The sequence below is a fragment of the Sminthopsis crassicaudata genome, chromosome 3 (assembly GCF_048593235.1).
Source record: "Sminthopsis crassicaudata isolate SCR6 chromosome 3, ASM4859323v1, whole genome shotgun sequence".
In the NCBI taxonomy this organism is placed as follows: Eukaryota; Metazoa; Chordata; class Mammalia; order Dasyuromorphia; family Dasyuridae; genus Sminthopsis; species Sminthopsis crassicaudata.
This window is the reverse complement of record NC_133619.1, coordinates 470268322-470289874: the sequence shown is the minus strand read 5'-3', so window position 1 is coordinate 470289874 and position 21553 is coordinate 470268322. Positions and strand designations below refer to the sequence as shown.

At 31.0% G+C, this 21553-nt stretch overlaps 1 protein-coding gene across 1 annotated transcript in view; it reads left to right on the top strand.

Moving 5' to 3' along the window:
- NBEA (neurobeachin) overlaps positions 1-21553 on the top strand; it is a 699286-nt gene that overhangs the window by 190737 nt on the left and 486996 nt on the right. The window contains 4 exon segments of the mRNA XM_074303499.1: positions 2662-3678; positions 7336-7553; positions 9180-9333; positions 20512-20692. Of these exon segments, the coding sequence (XP_074159600.1) occupies positions 2662-3678; positions 7336-7553; positions 9180-9333; positions 20512-20692 (1570 nt within the window).

The following is a 21553-nucleotide window of genomic DNA, read 5'->3' as shown; positions in this document are numbered from 1 at the left end:
AGAAAAGCCCTGTGAGACATACAGAATGAAAGCATTATTATGCCCATTTCTTTTTCTCTTTTTACAGATGAGGAAACAGACTCTGAAAGGTGTGACTTGCTCATGGTCACAGAGCTTGTAATTGTCTGAGACAGAATTCAAGCTCAGGTCTCCTGATTATAAATCTAGCATTTTTTTCTCCTGTACCATATTTTCTTTTATTTAAAAAAGAAAACGTAGCTAGAACTACAGGCTCCAAGTTATAATTTGTAAAAATAGTATTATTTTACATTTTAGATAATCTTTTAAATTTTGCAAAATGTTTCTATAAGCATTTTGTCATTTGATTCCTGTTTTCAGCATCTCTTCTTTTCTTTTTTGGGAGTTTTTATATTTGTTGATTTTTACATAATCACAATTATTATTTATTGGTCTGTTTCAGCTTTCTTAATTTTGTATCAATTAACATAATTTTTAAATTTTTTTTGTAGCTCAGTAATTCCATTTCGTAGATTGAAATTTGATTATCAGTTCCAAATTTGTCGATTGGTAATTTTAACTTTTTTGCTATTATGGATAAAGCTTTTATTAATATTTTATACAAATTGGTCTTTTTTCCTTCTTTTAATAAAAGTCTTACAGCATAGTCATATTAAGAGATCTCTAAGATAAAGGGTATTGTATCTTTTAATCTTTAGTTTTGTATTGCTTCCAAATATGAATGTATTATTTCTAAGATTCTCTAGAGCCCTTCATGTGCAAATTTGAATAATTTTTGTAACTAGCTTTTAAATTGGTGATTTTATACTTATTATTCTCTAAAAATTTAAAATTAAGGTCACTCATTTTGTTGGTTAGTGGATATAATATTAAATTGTGAGTTAGGACATCTATTATAGCTAGCCTTGGCTCTACCACAAATTGTATGCTACAAATATCCACAAATTTGAGCAAATAAAACTTTATCTTTAAAATGATTGCTGTTTTAGTTGCTCTCTACAAAATTGCTTTGAACATTAAAATTCTCCAATCCTTTTTTCTTAATTTTTATTTACCATTAAATGGATGTAACCTTTAGTTATTTTTAATACTATGCAGTTAGCGGTTTGATACTATTATTAGAAAGATACTTGAATGTTCTCTATATTCATGACTTCATTTTATTATTAGACATGCTAGCATATGGTGAAGGGGACAAAAAAGGAAGTTATGTTATCCCATCACATGACTTTGTCTTGAGCATACCAATTATAAGCATATTCTCTCAGCTTCATAATGAACCCAAAATAGACAGATTTGTTCTTTCAAATAATTTATAAATGCAGTGATTTTCAAAGAAATATATATGCCTTTTCCTCAATTACACATTTCAGGTGTAATTAATAAAACTTAATCATATAGTAATTTACATATTACATGTATGTATATGCATATGTCCATTTGTAATTTCCTAGTATCTTAGAGTAGGGGGAGGATTGAATGTGAGATGCTGAGGAGAATGGACTATAGCAGGCTTTAAGTGAATAGGAAATGCAAGAGAACATAAAAATTTAACTCAGAGGACTTGAGTTTGAATCCTGTCTCTTACCACTTACTATCAATGTGACTTTGCCTAAGCCACTTTTATCTCTTGATGAGTTTATCTCTTGAATGAGTTCTGCTAGATGTTTCATAAGGCCATTTCCCTTTTTCAGTCCTATGATTGATTCTAAAACCCTAAATCATTTGCTTACTAAGGTCCTTCTTCCCTCCCTTTCCTTGTCTTTACTATACATTGCTTAGTTTAAATTTATTTATCCTTTTTGTTGAGCATTTGAGAAATAACCTAGATATTTATCAGTATAAAATTCTTCACGTGAAAAATTCCTTTACTATTGGAGGAATGGCTTTTCTATAATGTTCTTGAAATATAGTTCTTGTTTTTGTTATTCATTTTAAGTCGTGTCTGACTTCATTATCCTATTTAGGATTTTCTTAGCAAAGATACTGGATTGTCTTCCTTTTCCTGTTCATTTTATAGATAAGAAACCTGAGGCAAACAGTTATATGACTTGTCCAAGGTCAAGCAGCTTTTATCTGAAGTCAAATTTGAAATCAGGAAGATGTCTCTCCGAATCCAGTTCTGGCACTTTATTTACTGTTTACAGTCACGTAATTGCCCCTTCACAGAAATCTTAGAGACTTCTTAGAGCAGGAGTGGAGAGTGTCTGGCCCACTGGCTGTTTAAAGCTTGTCAAATAATTTACTAAGGCAGGCTTAGGCAATGAAGAGCTGAAAGCTAGGTACAACAGCCTCTCACTGCTTGAGCTCTGTTAAGTTGATAATTCTGTATGGCCTGGAATGATGTAATAAATATCCAAATGTCCCTTGGCAAACAAAGGTTCTCCACTCCTGTCTTAGAACATTACTTGAGAGTGCCAAGAGGTTAAGTGACTTTTTCAGTGATCACATATCTAGTATGTGTCAGAAAGAAAATTTGAAACCAAGCTTTCTGATTTGAAAGCCACTTTATATCCACAGTGCCATGCTTTTACATTGCAGATTAAAAATGTGCTGAATTTTAAAACTGTAAAATTATTTCATTAAGAGAATATCTAGATTTATCGATCATTTTTCTTCTATTTTGTACATAAAAGTCTTGTTTTTTTTTTTAAAATATCACTTATTTATCTTGTTTTTAAGGTCACCTATGAAGCTCACAAGGAATATTTAGCCAAAATGTATGAAGAGTATCAAAGACAAGAGGAGGAAAACATTAAAAAGGGAAAGAAAGGGAATGTGAGCACTATATCAGGTCTTTCATCTCAGGCAACTGGGGCAAAAGGTGGAATGGAAATCAGAGAAATAGAAGATCTTTCACAAAGTCAAAGCCCAGAAAGTGAAACTGATTACCCCGTTAGCACAGATACCAGGGACTTGCTTATGGCAACAAAAGTATCAGACGATGTTCTGGGAAATTCAGATAGATCAGGAGGTGGTGTGCATGTGGAGGTACATGATCTTTTAGTAGATATAAAAGCAGAGAAAGTGGAAGCAACAGAAGTAAAGCTTGATGATATGGATTTGTCACCTGAGACTTTAGTTACTGGAGAAAATGGTACACTTGTCGAAGTTGAATCTTTGTTGGATAATGTATATAGTGCTGCTGTTGAGAAACTTCAAAACAATGTCCACGGAAGTGTTGGCATCATTAAAAAGAGTGAAGAAAAGGATAATGGGCCCTTGATAACGTTGGCTGATGAGAAAGATGAACCCACCAGTAATAGTACCTCATTTATTTTTGACAAAATTCCGAGCCAAGAAGAGAAACTTCTTCCTGAACTCTCTAGTAATCATATTATTCCAAATGTGCAGGAAACACAAGTACATCTTAGTGTTAGTGATGATCTTGGACTGCTTGCTCATATGACTAATAGTGTTGACTTAACTTGTACATCAAACATAATAGAAGAAAAAGAATTCAAAATTCATACAACTTCAGATAGAATGAGTAGCATGTCTGAAAGGGAATTAACTTCATCCTCTAAAGGTTTAGAATATGCTGAGATGACAGCCACAACACTTGAAACAGAGTCTTCTGGTAGTAAAATTGCGTCTAATATTGATGGAGGAAGCATAATTTCAGATACTGAAAGATCTGACGATGGTAAAGAAGTAGGAAAGGAAATCAGGAAGATCCAGACTACTACTACAACTCAAGTAAGTTATAGTACATGAGTTCTAAGAAATAAATGAAAAATGTACCTGAATTTTTTTTTTGTAATTTCTACATAATTATATCACATTATTATTATCATTTTAATCTTTCCTTATGATTTAGTGCTCATACTTGTATAGAATAAAGTGTTGCTTTATACTGGAGCTTTGGTCAAAGTTCCATTATTAATACCATAGTAATTTTGACTTAGTAAGGATAGTAAGCAATGTTTGCTTACTTTTCCACCACAGGGAAGAAAGTTATGTGCAGAAACATCACTGCTAAATTGCCCAATTATTAAGCTAAAAAAAACAAAGGAAAAGAACTTTAGGAAATTTTCATATATATATGCTAGACCACAATAACCAAGTAGTTGATTCAGAGATTGCAATTATTAATTTTTGAGTCATTCATTTCATTCATTCAGTATTTCAGAAGGATTTGTGTAGTCAGATCATAGAATGATAGATTTAGAGCCATCTACTCCAACCCATTCATTCTACAGATAAGACAACCAAGACCAAGAAAGTGATTTACTTTACAGATGTAGAGGTGGTAAACAGCAGAATGAAAATTTGAACGATTTTTATTTGACTCCAAATCCAGCACAAAACAGATCACAAAGAGCACAATTTAGATAGGATACCATCCCTGTCCTTATAGCATTTCTTTTTAATACTTAATAAAACATTTCTATATATACCTCAAGACATTTCTTCCTTAGACCTCTCTTTATTAAGTTCAGCGGGTCTTATGTACATAAATTATAGGAATGACAGCTATGTGTTAAGTCTTAAGTGATTTCTTTGTTTTTTATCTTAGCTTTTCACTATGTTTGATTGCCTTTGAGAATGAAATTGAGGTATTATAATTTAAATTTTCATACTTGAGTTCAAAGAAATCACCTCTACAAAAAAGTAAAAATTAGGGAAATTATGGTTAGATATTAGTTGTTCTAAAAAAGATCTGTTTGTTTTAGTGTATTGAACACTCATTTTGAGTTAGCAATATGACATGGTAGTCAAAAAGCCAGTCTAATCTTGACCTGTATTTAGAGGACGTTAAGGACGTAATTGTCACTCTTTATATTCCCATGGGTTAACTACATCTGGAATATAGTATTCAATTCTGGGTATTGCAGTTTAAGATCAATGGTAAGCAGGCTAACTGAGTGCAGAGTGCAACTGAGATCATAAAAGAGTCTTAAGTTCATATCACATGAAGATAAATTGGAGAACCTGACAATACCTAGAACAGAGAGGCAAAGACTAGAGAGGGAAGTCAAGATAGTGTCTGATTAAGGGATTATGAGGTTTGGATCAGCTCCTGTAATGTCACTACTTTTAGTTTAATAATATAGTTAATGATTACAATAAAAGGGAACAGTAAAATTACACTACCACCACCACAATAGTAATGTTATAAAGATAAGCATAACAACAAAGAGAAAAAAGAAAAGTAATAATATTGAAAGACATCAACAATTCGGGGAAGCACCAACTCCTGAGTCAAGTAGCTGGGGAGTCCTAGATCACAGCTCTCAGGGTCCCTATTGGGAAGGTCCCAGGAAGAGCATCCTCTACCTGAGTGAGATTCCAAAGACACCCTGCCCTAAAGGACTTATGTATCACTTTAGACAAAGAAGGCTCAGTGCCAGCCAAGACGCTCTCAGCTAAACTTTCCCAGGCATCTGCTTTGGAGGGAGGCTCCTCCTTTGGAGGAAGTTGTTTATTTTCACTGAACTGGCTAGGTTCCTGAAGATAATTATTCAAGATGTTTTGACCTTCAGAATCTGGCCAGGTGCCTCAAGGTTATACATTAGCCTTCATCTAAAGTCTCTCACATCTTAAGGCTTAAGTTCATCTTTAGGGCAAATATGTATAGAATCTGCACTGAGACTTGGAGGAGTTTCTATACCAAGTGTTTACCAATCAGATTGTTATCTATTTAAATGTATTTAAAGAGGCATCATATGTGAGAGTGTTTAGAATTGTTGTATTTGTATCCTAAGGGCAGAGCTAGAAACAATAAATAGGTAGAAACTGAAAATACCAATTGAAGTTTAATGTTAAAATAACAAATTTTCACTTGTATCTAACTTTGTGACCTCATTTGGTGTCTTCTTGACAAATATTGGAGTGTTCTGCCATTTATTTCCCCAACTCATTTTACAGATGAATAAATTGAGGCAAACAGGGTTATATAATTTGCCTAAGGTCACACAGCTTGTTAGTATATTACCAGAGGCTAGATTCAAAATTCAAGAAGATGAATCATTCTTACTAAAAGCCCTGCATTCTTAAAATTGCACTATCTAGCTGCCAACAATTAGATATATCCACTTTATTAATATATTTTTCCAAAAGTGAAATAGAATGCCTTTGGAGGTGATATGGGGGTTTTCCTTCATTTAAGGTCTTCAAGCAGAAGTCGGATGACATATGTGATAAGTAGGGGATATTTTGAGTTATTGGTTGGACTAGATGACTTCTAAATTTTTTCTGACCCTGAATTCTGTGATCCTGAGATTCTATGAAACAAGCCTTGCTTTATTTACCTCTTTATTGGTCTCTCCTTGACATTGTCAAATTTTTTTACTTTGACCATAAAGAGAGATTCTCTTTTTATGCAAAAGGCATGTGTATTCCTATTAGAAACTGTTAAAACATTTGTGTAACATTCATAGTTTTACTTGGGAGATATTCTTTAATTTAAAAAATATTTAAATGAGGCAAAATATATTTATTATTGATCATAATTATGTTAGTGTACTTATAAAAATGTTTTTGTATTGCACTTATGAGAAATACATTCAAGATAGAAACTAAAATGTGTTTTGATGTAGCTTAGATCTCTTTCATTATTTACTTTTCTTACACTGAAAGAAATGACGCAATTTATTGTTTTTTTCTGACTAACAATTTTTATTTTAGCCCATGATATGAATGGTAATTCATTAATGACATATTGTTTCCTTGACTAAATTATTTAACTTCTGAGTTGAAATATGAGGATAGTTCTGGGATTTGGAAGGTTATACTACCAGAAGATAAGCTTTTTGGCTAATTTCTGTTGAGACTGAAAGGTTTAGATAACAGTATTCTTACAATCATCTATATTCAGAGGTCTAACTTAACATAATGTGACATTAGGCAAATTTACAGAGAGAGAAAGAGAGGAAGGGAGAGGGGACAAAGGGGGCGGAAGGAAGGAAGAGAGATAGATGTATATTTTCTTTTGGGTCATAAGAGCTCATGTAAATTGTCTACTGAAACATTTAATTAAGATCTGGGAGGACAGCTGGGAGAGGAGTAAAAGGGAGTGGGTATGGGAGACATTTTATTTATATACAGCATATTTTATAGGCAAGCCACATTATATAATATGCTGATTGCTTGTGAATAAGATTTAGGAACACTTGGTTCCAGTTAGATTTTGAAAATATCCATAATCATTAAATTTTCTCACTTTTTTAAATCTGTAAAATAAAGTGAGGCTCTCTACTTAACTCTCAAAGATGCTTATACAAGTGATTCCCACAGAAATCATGCATTCTACTCACCCTGTGTTATATATCTGTATTTGAAATTTGGGATAATTTGTTCTTAACATTTTTGAAGTCAGATACTATATGAACTTAAAAAGAATCTTTTGTTTAGGCGGTTCAAGGACGGTCTATTACTCAACAAGACAGAGATCTCAGAGTTGACTTAGGATTTCGAGCAATGCCAATGACTGAAGAACAGCGACGTCAGTTTAGTCCAGGTCCACGCACAACTATGTTTCGGATTCCTGAGTTTAAATGGTCTCCAATGCACCAGAGGCTTCTCACGGATTTGCTATTTGCTTTAGAAACAGATGTACATGTTTGGAGGAGGTAGAAATATTTCTTTGGAATTAATAAAAATAGTATTCATTTTTTAAAAAGTCATTTAGTTAAAAGTAAAAATTGATATTTTGTGAGTAGGAGTGATTGAACCACATATTCAAAACTTATTAAGTGTTGTTAAAATGATGTATCTATCATGAACACAGCTGTTCATTCCCTAGTTATAGATGTAGGGATTAGATCAAAATCTGGGACCTTCAAACAAGTCTTAGTTTCACTTTTTTGATATATAAAGGAGAATGAATAAAGAAATACAAATTTTGAACAGCTCAGGAGAATTTAATGCTAAGTTAAATTTCTGTTATAATTAAATCATGTAAAAATGTTTGGCTGAATCAAAAATAAACTTATAGCTAACATTTTAGAGCTTGTCTTATAAAATAGTACTTGACAATTTAGATATTTCTTCACAAGAAAATAACTTGAAATTAACACAACTTTAATTTTCTACTATCATTTTTTCATGATAAATATGTTGACATAACAATTTTGAATTGGCTTTTGCACTTATTTTTATGTCTGTACATATTTTTATTATTGTACATATTTTTGAAAATAAAATTATACCAGTTTTTTTTTTTTGCTTAAAATAAACTCATCTTTTAAAATTATCAGTAATCAAATTTTATTCAGTTGAATTCAAACCATGTTCTGTCTTCTAATTTTTTTCAACCATTAATCAGTCATCAATTATATTTATGTGCTTTTTTGTTTCAAGCATGTGAGATATAAAAACAACAATGAAAAATTCTATGCTCTCAAAGAGCTCATATTCCATTGGGGAAGACAAAAATAAGTTTATATAGGATATATGTGAAATTGATAAAAGTGACTTTGCAAGGAAGGGCACTACTAGGAGCATATGCTTTATGTAAAAGGTATACTTGTTCTTATTCTACAAGAAAACAAATGATTTAAAGAATCAAAGGTGTGGAAAGAGTTGCTACTAGGGGTAAAGGACAGCCAGTAGAAGCATATTAAAAAAAAAAGAGTTTGAAGGTTTTATATAAGAAATATCAAGTGTAGTTTGATTGATCTCTAGAAGACAAGTAACAATGTACTTAGGTTGTAAAGGCTTTAACGGCCAAAAGTTGTTTATATTTTATGAGATCTATTTAATGGTTCTATTAATGTAGCTGCATATTATCAATTATCTGTGGTAGCTATCTATATTGTATAATTATAACTGACTGAAAGGAAGAAATTCTGTTATTACACACAGTTTTGTATATATAACCCCAATTATTTTGACTTAAAAATTGATTAAATTGTCTGCTTTTCTGATGCCTAGTCCAAAGAAAGAAAACCTATAGTGTTGCAATTGTGTACTTTTAAACTTAAGCTATAGATTATACATTTTTTTCAGTTCCTTTTTAATAATATAGAAACAGATGCTAATTTTAATTTAGATTTCTTTTGATGCTCGTAATTCATATTCATTTTGAACTTAATGTTGTTATTTAATTTTAGATCCAGTGTGAATTTCTAATCAAGCCATAATTTTAGTGATAAAGTGATATAAAAGTATTAAATATGTTTTCCCCTAAATTAAATTTGTGTTCATTCATGAGGGTTTTTTCCTTTTTTTTTTTTTTTTTTTTTTTTTTTTGGTAGCCATTCTACAAAGTCTGTAATGGATTTTGTCAATAGCAATGAAAATATTATTTTTGTACACAACACAATTCACCTCATTTCTCAGATGGTAGACAACATCATCATTGCTTGTGGAGGAATTTTACCTTTGCTCTCTGCTGCTACATCTCCAACTGTAAGTACAATACTTCCATCTAGTGGCCGTATATTATAATGATATCACTAGGAGCATTTCTGTAGTGGTCTCCCCTACAAATAAGGTTTTTATGTATGCTTTTCCCTTATGAATTTTGTTAGCTTAATTAATAAATACTTTATTCTTTTGATTCTGTTGTTTAAAATCCAAGCACTTTATTTTATTATGTTCTGTACACTATAGAAAATAGAAATTTTTGAAAAGTCATAATTTGTTTGAAATGCAAGTTCTAATGTAGAACTGCTTGAAATGACATTCATAAACATAACAGAGCAGAATTATGCTTAGAAACTTTTCATATTTTTTCTGTAACACTACACACATTCAAAGATAGTAGTAAATTATTTTACAAATAGATTCAAGTTATTTTCACATGAAACAACTATTGGTAAAGAATCTTTTAGTCCAGTTTCATGGTAAATTCTCCAATACTCATATTTTCTGAATTTCCAAGCATCCCCAAAGTTTGATATTTAAAATAATGTACATAATCTTATTGATTGGAAGAGGTTGACACATTTGAAAAATTCTAGCTGAATTCTAATTGCTTGAAATGACATTCATAAATGTAACAATGAAGAACTATGCTTAGAGACTTCTCATTTTTTTTTCTATAATGTTAATATTACACATTTTCAGAGATACAAGTAAATCATTTCACTAATAGAAATATTTCATATGAAAGAACTAGGGGTAAAGCTATCTTTTGGTTCAGTTTCATGGTAAATGAATTCTCTAATACTCTTACATATTTTCCAAATTTCCAGGTATCTCCCAGATTTATTATTTAAAATATTGTAAAGTTATTTCATTGATTAGAAGAGCTGCACATACTAGAAAAATCCTAATTGAATTCTAATACCAAAATTCATGGAATTTTATTTACATTTTTAAACATAAATTTTAGTAATATGAACACTTATTCTTTTCTCTACACTGTATATAATTATGTGCTACTAGCAAAATGTGGATTTAAAAAGCATAAACAATTTGTAATTTTGTGCATATAAAAAGTATATCAACTACTTTTTGTTGTTGTTTTGTTTTTTTGGCTAAGCATATTGAGTTGCTTAGGGCCACTTAGCTAGCGTTAAGTGTCTGATGCTGGATTTAAACTCAGATACTCCTGACTCCATGACCAGTACTCTCTTGACTCCAGTATTTAATTACTCTTCTTTATTTTATGTTTAACATATCCCTATTTAATTCAAAATTAAATTGAATAGTCTACCAATCTAGATAAGGAAAACTAGGAATGGTTCTATTTATATGTTCTTTTTTGGTCTATGACAAACCCTTTGGACACATCCAAAAAACCTTTGTGATGCTAGTGGTAGTAGTATTGTTCCCACATTTCTCCTGTTCTTATAGGAAATCAGTTCATGACTCTTCCCTATGTTATATGTTTTTTGTTTGTTTGTTTGTTTTTTGTTTTTTGTTTTTCGTGAGGCAATTGGGGTTACCTATAGTCACACAGTTAGAAAGTATTAAGTGTCTGAGGTCAGATTTGAACTCAGCTCCTCCTGACTTCAGGGTTGGTGCTGTATCTACTGCACCAATTAGGTGCCCCATGTTATATGATTTTTACTATCATAATTATTCATGATATCATATCTTGATAATACATATAGAATGACACAATAGATAGAAAACTGGTCTTAGACTATAGAAGACTTTGAATATGTACTGTTTGGGATTCTGGGCAAGTTAAGTTACTTAAGCTCTCAGCCTCCCAAGTTGTTCTAAAACTAGAAATTTCAGGACAGATGCCAATTTTCACTGGTAGAATCAATTTCTTTGTAATGTCATACTAATTCTGGCTAGAGCTAGGACACGTGATATCTATGTAGCATTAATGTGTCTTTAGGACAATTTTATTGTTGCATTGTTTTTACCTTGCAGACATTTGCCATGATCTGTCCTCATCACTTTCAGTTCCTTGGGGGCCTAGAGTTAGGAAGACAAGAGTTCAAATTCTGCCTTAGACATATACTAGACTCTGAACAAGTCACTTATCTTTTATTTCTTTTAGAGATAAAACTAATAATAGCACCTACCTCACAAGATTGTTGTGAAGATCAACTGTGATCCTATTTGTAAATTGATTAATGTCATGCCTAGCACATATTAGGTACTAAATAATGGTTTGTTTCCTCTCTTATCTTTTCCCTTTATAAGTAAGGAAATCATTTAAGTAACCAGTTGACACAGTGGCTGGATCTTACAACATATTCTAAGTTCTGCATTTCTATTTTCACCTCTCTCTATATTTATTTAGAGAAGAGAGTTATATTGCATCATCAGATAATTTGGAAAATCTTCACTAGATCCATCTATTTCCCACTTGCTATCATCTTCATTTTAGTGATGAAATAAGTACCTCCACTTTTTTTTTTTTTTCATTCTGTTTTTAACTTTTCAATCTTACATCTCGAACTGACTATTAGATATCTTTGACTGGACATCTTAAACTGAACTCATTATCTTTCTTTTCAATCCCTCCTCTCTTCCTAACTTTCATGATACTGTCGATGGTACCATCATCTTTCCAGTCTTTCAGGCTTACAACCCAAGTGTCATAACTTTTACTTTTTCTGCATAATCAATCATCAAGTTCTTCCATTTTTAACTTTACATCATCTTTCTTATATACCTCCCCCCGCCCCCTCTCCTCTGATGTTGTTGCCAGTGCAAACCAGTATCACCTCAGGCCTTCATAACTTGCCAGTAGCCTGCTGACTGTTCCTTCTGTCTCAAATGTTCCTATTCTAATCTAAAACATAGCTACTTAAAACAAAAGTCTAATTATGTTTGTCTCCTTATCAAAAGAATTTTGCTGGTCTCTGGTTACCTTCACAATGAAATAGAATATTCTCACTTTGGTTCTTAAAGCCCTGCATATTAAAGTCCTTCTTACATTTTCAGTCTATTAAATTCTTATCCCACTCCATAATCATTGCATTCTCTGGAATCTGGATATTTTCACTGATTCTCTGCTTCTTAGCTTCTCTGGGCTTCCTTCAAATCCCTACTAAAATCCCATCTTCTGGGACCTGCCTTCTGAGATTGTCTTCTGTATATATCCTATTTGTAGATAATTGTAAGTTGTCTCCATCATTAAGACAATTTTTGAGGGCAAGGTTTGTTTTTTCCTTTTATTTGTATCCCCAGTGCCTAGAAGAGCCCTTGGGACATGGGCTTAATAAGTGTTAGTTGACTGACTGAGTCATCTGTGACCAAATTTGATCACTACAACTAACCAAATTTTGGTCGTCTTTTATTGAATTTATTTGCATTACTATACGCATTGTATAGATTGAGGATTTTTAGTCATTTTTACTTCAGTTTTCAACAATTGACAGAAATCTCAATGCTTACTTTCTGAATTTCTCACAGTAGTTACTTATATCACAGTAATATTTCATTGTATTCATATATACATTTTCTAGTTGACAAGCACCCAGTTTATCCAAATTTTTTTAATAACAACAAAAACTAGCTATTTTTGGTATATGGAGAGCTTTGGTTTCACTGGGATAAATGCTCAGTAGGGATATTGCTAGATCAGAGGATAGTAGTACTTATGTAACTTTTTTTTTGCGTATTCCAAAGTTGTTGTTTAGAATGGCTGTACTGTTCATAATTCACTAGCTATGTATTACGTATGATTATCTTCTTCCAGCCCAATCAACATTGATTTTGGTTGTCTTTCCCAATTTGAGGGGAATGAGATTAAATCTCAGAGATGTCTTAATTATGTTTATTCTTTTACAAATAAATTTTAAAATTTTATGTGATTATTCATGGTTTGCAATTTTTCTATTTTTTCATCTCTTTTGACCATTTATTGGGGGATAACTTTTAATCTTTTTTTTTTTTTTAATCAGTTCCCTATGTATCTTAGAAATTGGAATTTGGTTCTCAGATATGTTTGTTGCAAATGTTTCCCCAATAGATTATTTCTCTTATTTTAGCTACATATATTTTGTCAGTGAAAAAAAAATCTTTTTACTTTAATATGTCCAAAATTGTCCATCTTATCTTACATGGACTTTGTTCTTTGTTTGCTTATGAATTTCCTCTTTAGTTATTATATTGAAAGACAGCCTTCCGTCCTCTTACAAACTTTCTATTAAGAAAAAAGATTACTTTTTTTATATTCTGGTTTCATAACCATTATGAGCTTTTTGTGCTATATGGTATCTGATGGTGATCTACAGTTTATTTCTGCCAGTGTGCTTTCCAGTTTTCCTAATTGTCTAGTAGAGAATCTTTCTTTAGTAGTTTGTGTTCTAGAACGTATTGAATACAAGAGTTCACATTTTGATACAAAATAGATTATTTCATATGATCCTCATAACAATGTGAAGTACTTGCTGTAGGTATTGTTATCCAGATTTTTCAGAAGAAAAAAGAAAAATTGAATGTTTTTTTTTCCTGAGTTTCCCAAGTAGTGTGTGTCTGAGTTGAGATTTAAATGTAGATACTCTTAACTCTTTAATGCAGCACCTTGTTTTCTATAAATACTGCTTTGATTTGCAATATTTTTTCATCTTGTCAAATGTTTTCATGAGCTTCAGTAATAAAGTCTCCATTCCTATTCTGATCATCCTTTAAAAAATATATCATTTAAAAGTCAAGTTTTTAATGATGAACTTCTTTGAACTTTGATTATTGGGTTCTAGGGCAACAAGCACAGAACTAAAAACCATTTCAATGTGATGAGATTCTCCAAGTTCATATTCCTTAGACATTGTCTTTGAGAATGTGCGTACTCCACTCAGAGTTGGCCTTTAAAGTATTTCAAAGAAAAATTATAAAGGCTAGTGCAGTGTCTAAAGTAGAGAAGTGGTTAGAAGATGTTTTCATGGATACAACTGTCTGTGGTCTTATAACAAAGCAGTAATAATTGCCTGACCTCTTTCGTTGTATTTTGTTTTTCTTATGTACCTCCCAGCATGACTCCATAATGCAAGTTTCCCTAGGTTTCCCATATAACTTGGAACATAGATAAAGCCATCATGGATATCACTTGGCGGGTGCTCACTTAAGATATGCCAGTCTAGAGCTTCTGTTTCTTTATGCTTTGATGAAGTGTCATGAAAAACCGTCTCAGAGGCACAGAGACCAGTCCCCTTTTTAGAACTTTTGGTAGCCATCACTGCCTTCTTATATTTATATTCAACTGTCTTGCCCCCATAATTGTGGTCATAAAATTATAATTTATTTTAGGTGTTAGGGAGACTTTGTTTTTTTATATATATACCAGTATTGGTGGCAGACAATTTATGTTTCTTTCATTCTTCCTTTTAGCCCTTGATGTACTTGTTCGGGAGCTCTAACACTACCATTTAACACCCACTTAGGAAAACATGTGGCCGGGGAGAAAAAGAACTTAAGCCACAACCTGTCATTATAGAGGCAAAGAAGGCCCTTAAACTTCTTATTCCAATACAGCAGATATAATATCTTACCAGTATTTATAGAATGTCTTTTTAAAAAATCACAGTGAAAAAATTTTAAATACCTATATTTAAATACATGCTGATATTTCTCTTTCCCTCCCGTGTGTGTATGTGTGTGTGTTGTCTCAAAAGTCTTTATGAATTTATAAGCTGTTGAATTCAGTTTAAAACCTCATATATTCACACTATATATCTGTCTTTTAAAATCACTAAGATGTGTTTTGGAAAAAAAAAGACACAATAAACAGTTAAAACTAATCAAAAGGTTGCCCCATCATTTCCTTCTGAATCATATTTTTTAATAAAAAATATGTTTTAGCTTCACTTTTTTCTTTTCTTAAATATATTCTTTAACTTTACTCTGTAATAATAAAAAGCAGAAAAGAGTACTGAAAATACAGGAAAAATTTTTGGGGGAAAATAGTTCATGGAGTCAGATTAAAATGCACCTGTCAGCCAATTAAAGATTAAAAGTATTTTATGATTATAGCAACTAAAGCACTGTCTGTTTGACATGGTAGATATACTTAAGTTTTAATTTCATGTTTATTAAGTGCCTAATATGCACATGGTACTGTACTAGTTGTTGAGAATATTCAGAGAGAAAGATGAAGTACTACCCACCCTGAGGAACTTACATTCTATAAAAGAATAAAACATACACAAATTTAACTAAATACAAATTTATAATATTGCATAGTAATTTCAAGAAGGAAGGTACACTAAGAGTATGTATGTGATAATATAAGATGAAATATATTAATGATTAAAATTTAAAGGTTGCATTAATAATTATGTTGTCCATATGTGGAGCATAATGGTCAGTGTTGGCAATCATAATTCAATAACTTCAAAGTTTACAAAATATTCAACATAGAATTACGTAATTTCATCTTTTCTTTAAGCCTATTTGATAAGCATGACAAATGTCTTTAAGTGATTTACTTTTAAGTAAGTTTAAGGGACTTGCTTAACATTGGTCAAAAAGCTAATAAATATTAAAAATTGGTTTCTAATCCATTGTTCCACTGAGTCAAAATCAAGCATAAACATATTAAGTAATCTTAGAGCATCATATTAAAATATGCAATGTTCGGGCTAGTTTTCTGGAGGATCTCAGGACCAGCCTTGATCTTAGTGGAGGAATGCAGGAGGCAGGAGAGCCACCAGGAGGATGGTCAAAAATAGAATGTCTCATTTTCAGTCTTTCTCTGCCCTTCTATATCTTAGCACAATTACATCATGACAGCATACTGAATATGTGTGAACTAGAGAACCATTGTATCACCATACTAAGTACTAAGTATATATATGAACTAGAGAACCATCTTCTCATCAATTCCACTCAACTAACACCTTGTTTTCAAGTATACATCTTCAGAATTCCAGCTCTCTACAAAAATAAATATCCCATAAATAAATGTATATCTATTCATCTAGGGGTGTTGTGAAGATGAAATGATTTTTTGTTCTGTTTATTTCTGTCTTGTAGTGGGCAATGCTAGCTTTAGTTAGTGGATTAGATATGTTAGAAATAATACCTGCTTTCTGTGGCATTGAACAAGTCACATTATTTTGGTGTGATTATTTTAACTAATTTATACACCATAAGATGTCCCAAAAAGAAAATGTTTTCTTAAATTCTTACATAAGGTATTGACTATCATGATTAGGAAAAGGACTTAATCATATTTAAAATTGTGGGTATAATTAATTTAATTTTTGTGAAGTTTATGTCAGGAATTAGAAAATGATGAGTTTGTGACAATAGAAGAGAAATTCCAAGTTTCATCTCGTATACAAAAAGCTTCCTATTGTGGGAAAATGATCCCTGGTACAATATAAATTCAGAATCCTACAAATCGATTTCTATTCTATTACATAATCTAATTTGATAGGATAAATTCAAGATATTGAGAAAATAATAATCTTGAAACCATGACATATGCAGACAGAGAAAAGTGAGGAAAGCTACTAGTCTTCCCAAATTATTGTTAAGTTAAGTAACTTTTGTAGAGACTATGTTAATATTAGAAAATATCATTTAGTTACTATATATTTCACCAGTACTCTAGTAGGAAAGTAAACTATTTGTGAAGTTTTTCTGTGTGTATATACATATATGAAAGGCATATATACATATACATATATATGTATGTAAATATACATACATATATATGTATGTGCATATATATGAAAGGTAGTGTGGTGTGCTGTAGTAGATAGACAACTGGTTTTAGAGCCAGGAAGAAAGACCTGAGTTCAGTTCCCAGTTCTTCCACATATTGGCTGGATGACTTTAATCAAATAGTGTATTCTTTTAGTATCCCAGAGTATATACTCCTTATGACTATAGGAACAGAGAAGTTTCTGATCTCTACTGGTATAAGCAAGTCTTTACAAGGAACTTCCTGCTCCAATGAAATTGCAGATCCAGTCTCTTCTCCCTTCTCCTTCCCCTAGATATTCATATATATATTGTCATTTGGAAAGAGTCTTTGTAATAGAAACAAATAATAGTGGTATTTTGAAAGTATATTCTTTTCACTGGAAGTTTTTGTTTCATACAGATGAACATTTTTGCTTTTAATAAAAATACTATATGATTTCAGAATATTTATTTCAATTTTACATTGTATTTTTATTTGATTTTAATATTTTTCTTTTTCTTGTATTGTTTTGATCTGTTGTCTGTTTTGTCTAATGCATGTCCAGGGTTCTAAGGTTAGTATTACTGCTGTAAGTTTTAGTTTTTTAGTTTTAAATATTTATTATTTTTGACATGGTTCTGTTTTCAAATTGCCATATCATATATACTACATGAAGGAATATTTTTGCTATATTTAACAGTTTCATGAAGATATAACTTTACATGTTCATTATTTAAGTTTATTAATTTTCACAAATTGCTATATATATATATATATATCCCCAAAAATTGTTCAGCCAAGTAATAAATCAGGTGTTAATAGGTTGTAAGTAAAGGAAGTTGGCTGAAAAATGCAGTACTTTAGGTTTTTTTAGAAATAAACATATTAAGAAGTAAATGAGTTTACTGACTTTTATTTATATAAAGTTTCATTGTGACTTTTGAAAAGGCAATTTAAAGATATGCTAAAACTCATGTGCTTATTTTGTGGGAATACATATATTAAGGTATTTGTTACAGGTCTTCATAATTAGGAATTGGTAATTATTCAACCCCAGATGAAATATTTCACACTTAGAATCTGTTATATCCAGTACTCGGTATCTTTATAGAAAAATGCAATTTATAATGTAAGTATGAATTAATAAAAATATGTAAGATATGTTTTTTGTATTAGTTTGCAAAGTAGTTAATGCTATTTGAAAATAAAACGATAGTTATGTATTGCTGTTCTTTTAGGAATCTGATTTAAAAAAAAAAAACTGGATTCTGGGAAAAAAGAACACACTGGAAATAATACTCACTATAGAATCAAAAGATCTGAGTTCAAATAGAAATGCATTATCTTTGTGACCTGCAGCAAATCATTTAAATGTCCTGATGCCTCGTTTTCTTCATCTTTAAATTGAGTGGGTTACACTATATTATTTCTGAGGTGTTAATAGTTCTTGATCTATGATCTTAGGGTATCCTCCTTCTCTTCCTCAGTTCTATTTGCATAGCTCTTTAAAGTTCGTAGAATCTTTTTTTTTTTTAACCAACAAATCTTTGAAGCAGGTTCAGTTGTTTTAGTCATGTCCAAGTCTTTGTGATCTCATTTGGAATTTTCTTGGCAAAGATACCAGAGTAGTTTGCCATTTCCTTTTTCATCTCATTTTACAGATGAGGAAACTGAGGCAAACTGGGTTAAGTGACTTGTCCAGAGTCACACAGCTGCTAAATGTCTGAGGCCAGATTTCAACTCAGGAAGATAAAGTTTCCTGGTTCTAAACCCAGTACTTTATCCACTGCAACCTAGATGTCTCTTGGAGTAGATAGTTCAAGTATTTTTGGCTCTTTATTAGGAAAGAAACTATAGTGTAATTCTAAGGGAGTAAGGAACTTTGCCCATTATCTTGCATTTAATATTTATTTAAAGCATGATTCAAGCATAGATAACTCAATTTCAAGTTTAATATTATTTATCACAACACATCTTGTACCTCTTGTAAAATATAAAATCTTTGCTTTTCCATTTAATTTTTTATATCATAATAATAAATGTTGGTTAATATATAAAGTATATAGTAGTGGCTCCTTAAAATAATTTAATTATAAAATAATTACTAAATATGTAGATAGTAGGAAAATAATTTAAATGAATGATTTATGGAAACTAGTATTCAGATTTTTAGCGTGTATAAGTTTTTATCTCATTGATATGCATACTATTCTAATTTGGGATAAGGATATACTTCACATGCCTAATAAACATTTAGTATAATATTTAAAACCTCTCCTTCATTATATACTGATTACATTAGATTACTGTTGGTAGCTGCAAAATCAAAGCTGTCCTAACATGAGTTCATTTCCAAGAGCAGAATTTCATTCTAGTTTTATGAAAAATAGTTTAATTAAAATAAAATAAGTCTTTAGCTATTAGTTCAATACTAATTTTACTGTTTTATCAAGTATGCAGGTGAAAGAATTTCAGTTACCTATCTGACATCTCTGTTACTCAGCAGGTAGGCAATTCCTAATATGAGATGTAAAGAAGATGGAATAGAGTAGTTACGTATCTACCTAGTAGAGAGGTTTGCAACAAAGTGAATTTAATCATTCTGTTTGTTATGATACATTTGTTGAAAATTCAAATGGTAGAATTTTTGGTTTATGAAACATTTCCCTTTTAAGCAAAGCACAGAGAAAATAGTGACTCATAATAGATTTTATAGCATGAAAAAAAATTAAAAACAAAAGAGCAGCATATGGAATTATTTTCTTTTTGCATTGAAACTTATTTATAAAACCATGAAGTGATCATTTTAGCAACGTCACAGTACAGAAAATCTTTTGGTATTTATAAAAAAAATATATCATCATAGTACTTTAATAAAACTACTTCACTGAGTTCAGAATTTCACCAGTTCTTTATTTATTGTGCCTGTTTCATTATGGGAGTAAACACCATATATATAACTGATCTTACAGTTTAGTTGTACAAATACAGATGATTATTTTTGCAAATTTTTAGTAGTATCATCCTTAAACAAATTATACATGAAATTAATATACTTTGTGACATAAGCATTATATTTTTACTTCACTGCTACTTATAATTCTTTTGTCAGAACATTTTTTCCATTTTCACATTGTTTAACTTAGAGGTTTTGTTTTGTTTTGTTTTGTTTTGTTTTGTTTTTTAAATAGCCAGAAAACTTTTTGTTAAAGAGATTGGGAACCTAAGAGCAAATAGTTTTTATTCTTAATTATGTAACAAATAGCCATAATTTCCATTTTCTCTCATTTTCACAATTTTGAAGTTCCAGTCTACTTTTAAAAATATAGATTCTAATAACAGTATGAATTTTAAACCAACTGATTTAAGTTTTTTTAAAAGCTCAAGTTGTAATTATTAGAAAAATAATTGATCGTACTATCATCTGTTTTATAGATTTTTTTTTTTTGGAAAATGTAATATGCTAAATTCTTCAGTGAATTGCTGAGTTTTAATAATGTTTCGCACACAAAGTTTATATTTAATTACTACTTCTTTTAAAGACGGAATTGGAAAATATTGAAGTGACACAAGGCATGTCAGCTGAGACAGCAGTGACTTTCCTCAGCCGACTGATGGCTATGGTTGATGTTCTGGTGTTTGCCAGCTCTCTAAATTTCAGTGAGATTGAAGCTGAAAAAAACATGTCTTCTGGAGGTTTAATGCGACAGTGTCTGAGGCTTGGTAAGTCTAGTACTTATTAATTAATGACCTACCCACTGATCAGTATTCTAATATTCATTATATGTGGTGCAGTTATAATACAAATTGGATTTTTGTACATGTGACTAATATCCTTATGATGCTTCAAATTTATCAAAATTCTAAAATAAAATAAAAAAAATTACTCAGATTTGGCAGTATTTTGGCTGTTTAAATTAATGTGAAATATTTAAAATTTTCAAACTCCTAAGCATTTGGCCATTTTCCACTAAAAATTGTTTATAGGTACTCATTTCTGAAGGCTGTTTAATTTTTCTGGGTTAAAAAAGTATAAGAATGGTCTTTAGGCTCATAATCTCCAAAAGCAAAAATGGATTGTATCAGATTCACTATCCTTTATAAACCTAGAATATACTTCGTAGATTTTTAGAAAGCAGAGAGTTTATGACTAAGAAATCTTATACAAACAAAGCGATAACAGCTGGGATCATATTTAGAAGGAATTGTTAATTTCTAAAGGATGAAAACATCAGTACTTTATTTCCACATGGAACCAGGAGTCTGAGACAAAGGGCATAGTAACAATATTCACACCAAATTAATTTAATATTTTGATCTCAGAGCATTGATTAAACAGCAATGGGGCACAAAGGAAATCCTCATGTACATTCTCTTCAATGACCTTTTGAGTAGATTGGAAGTCTTTGTCCTGTCTCACTTTACAGAAATGAGTGAAGTTATATAAATAAATATATAGAATTTTATTGGTAAAGCCCTCCTTGGAGAATATTTTAGAAAGAACCTGAAAGGGGCCAGATGAATAGGACCAGATAGAAGAGGGATATTTTGCAGAATAAAGAGTATTTGAGAATTTACCAAGCT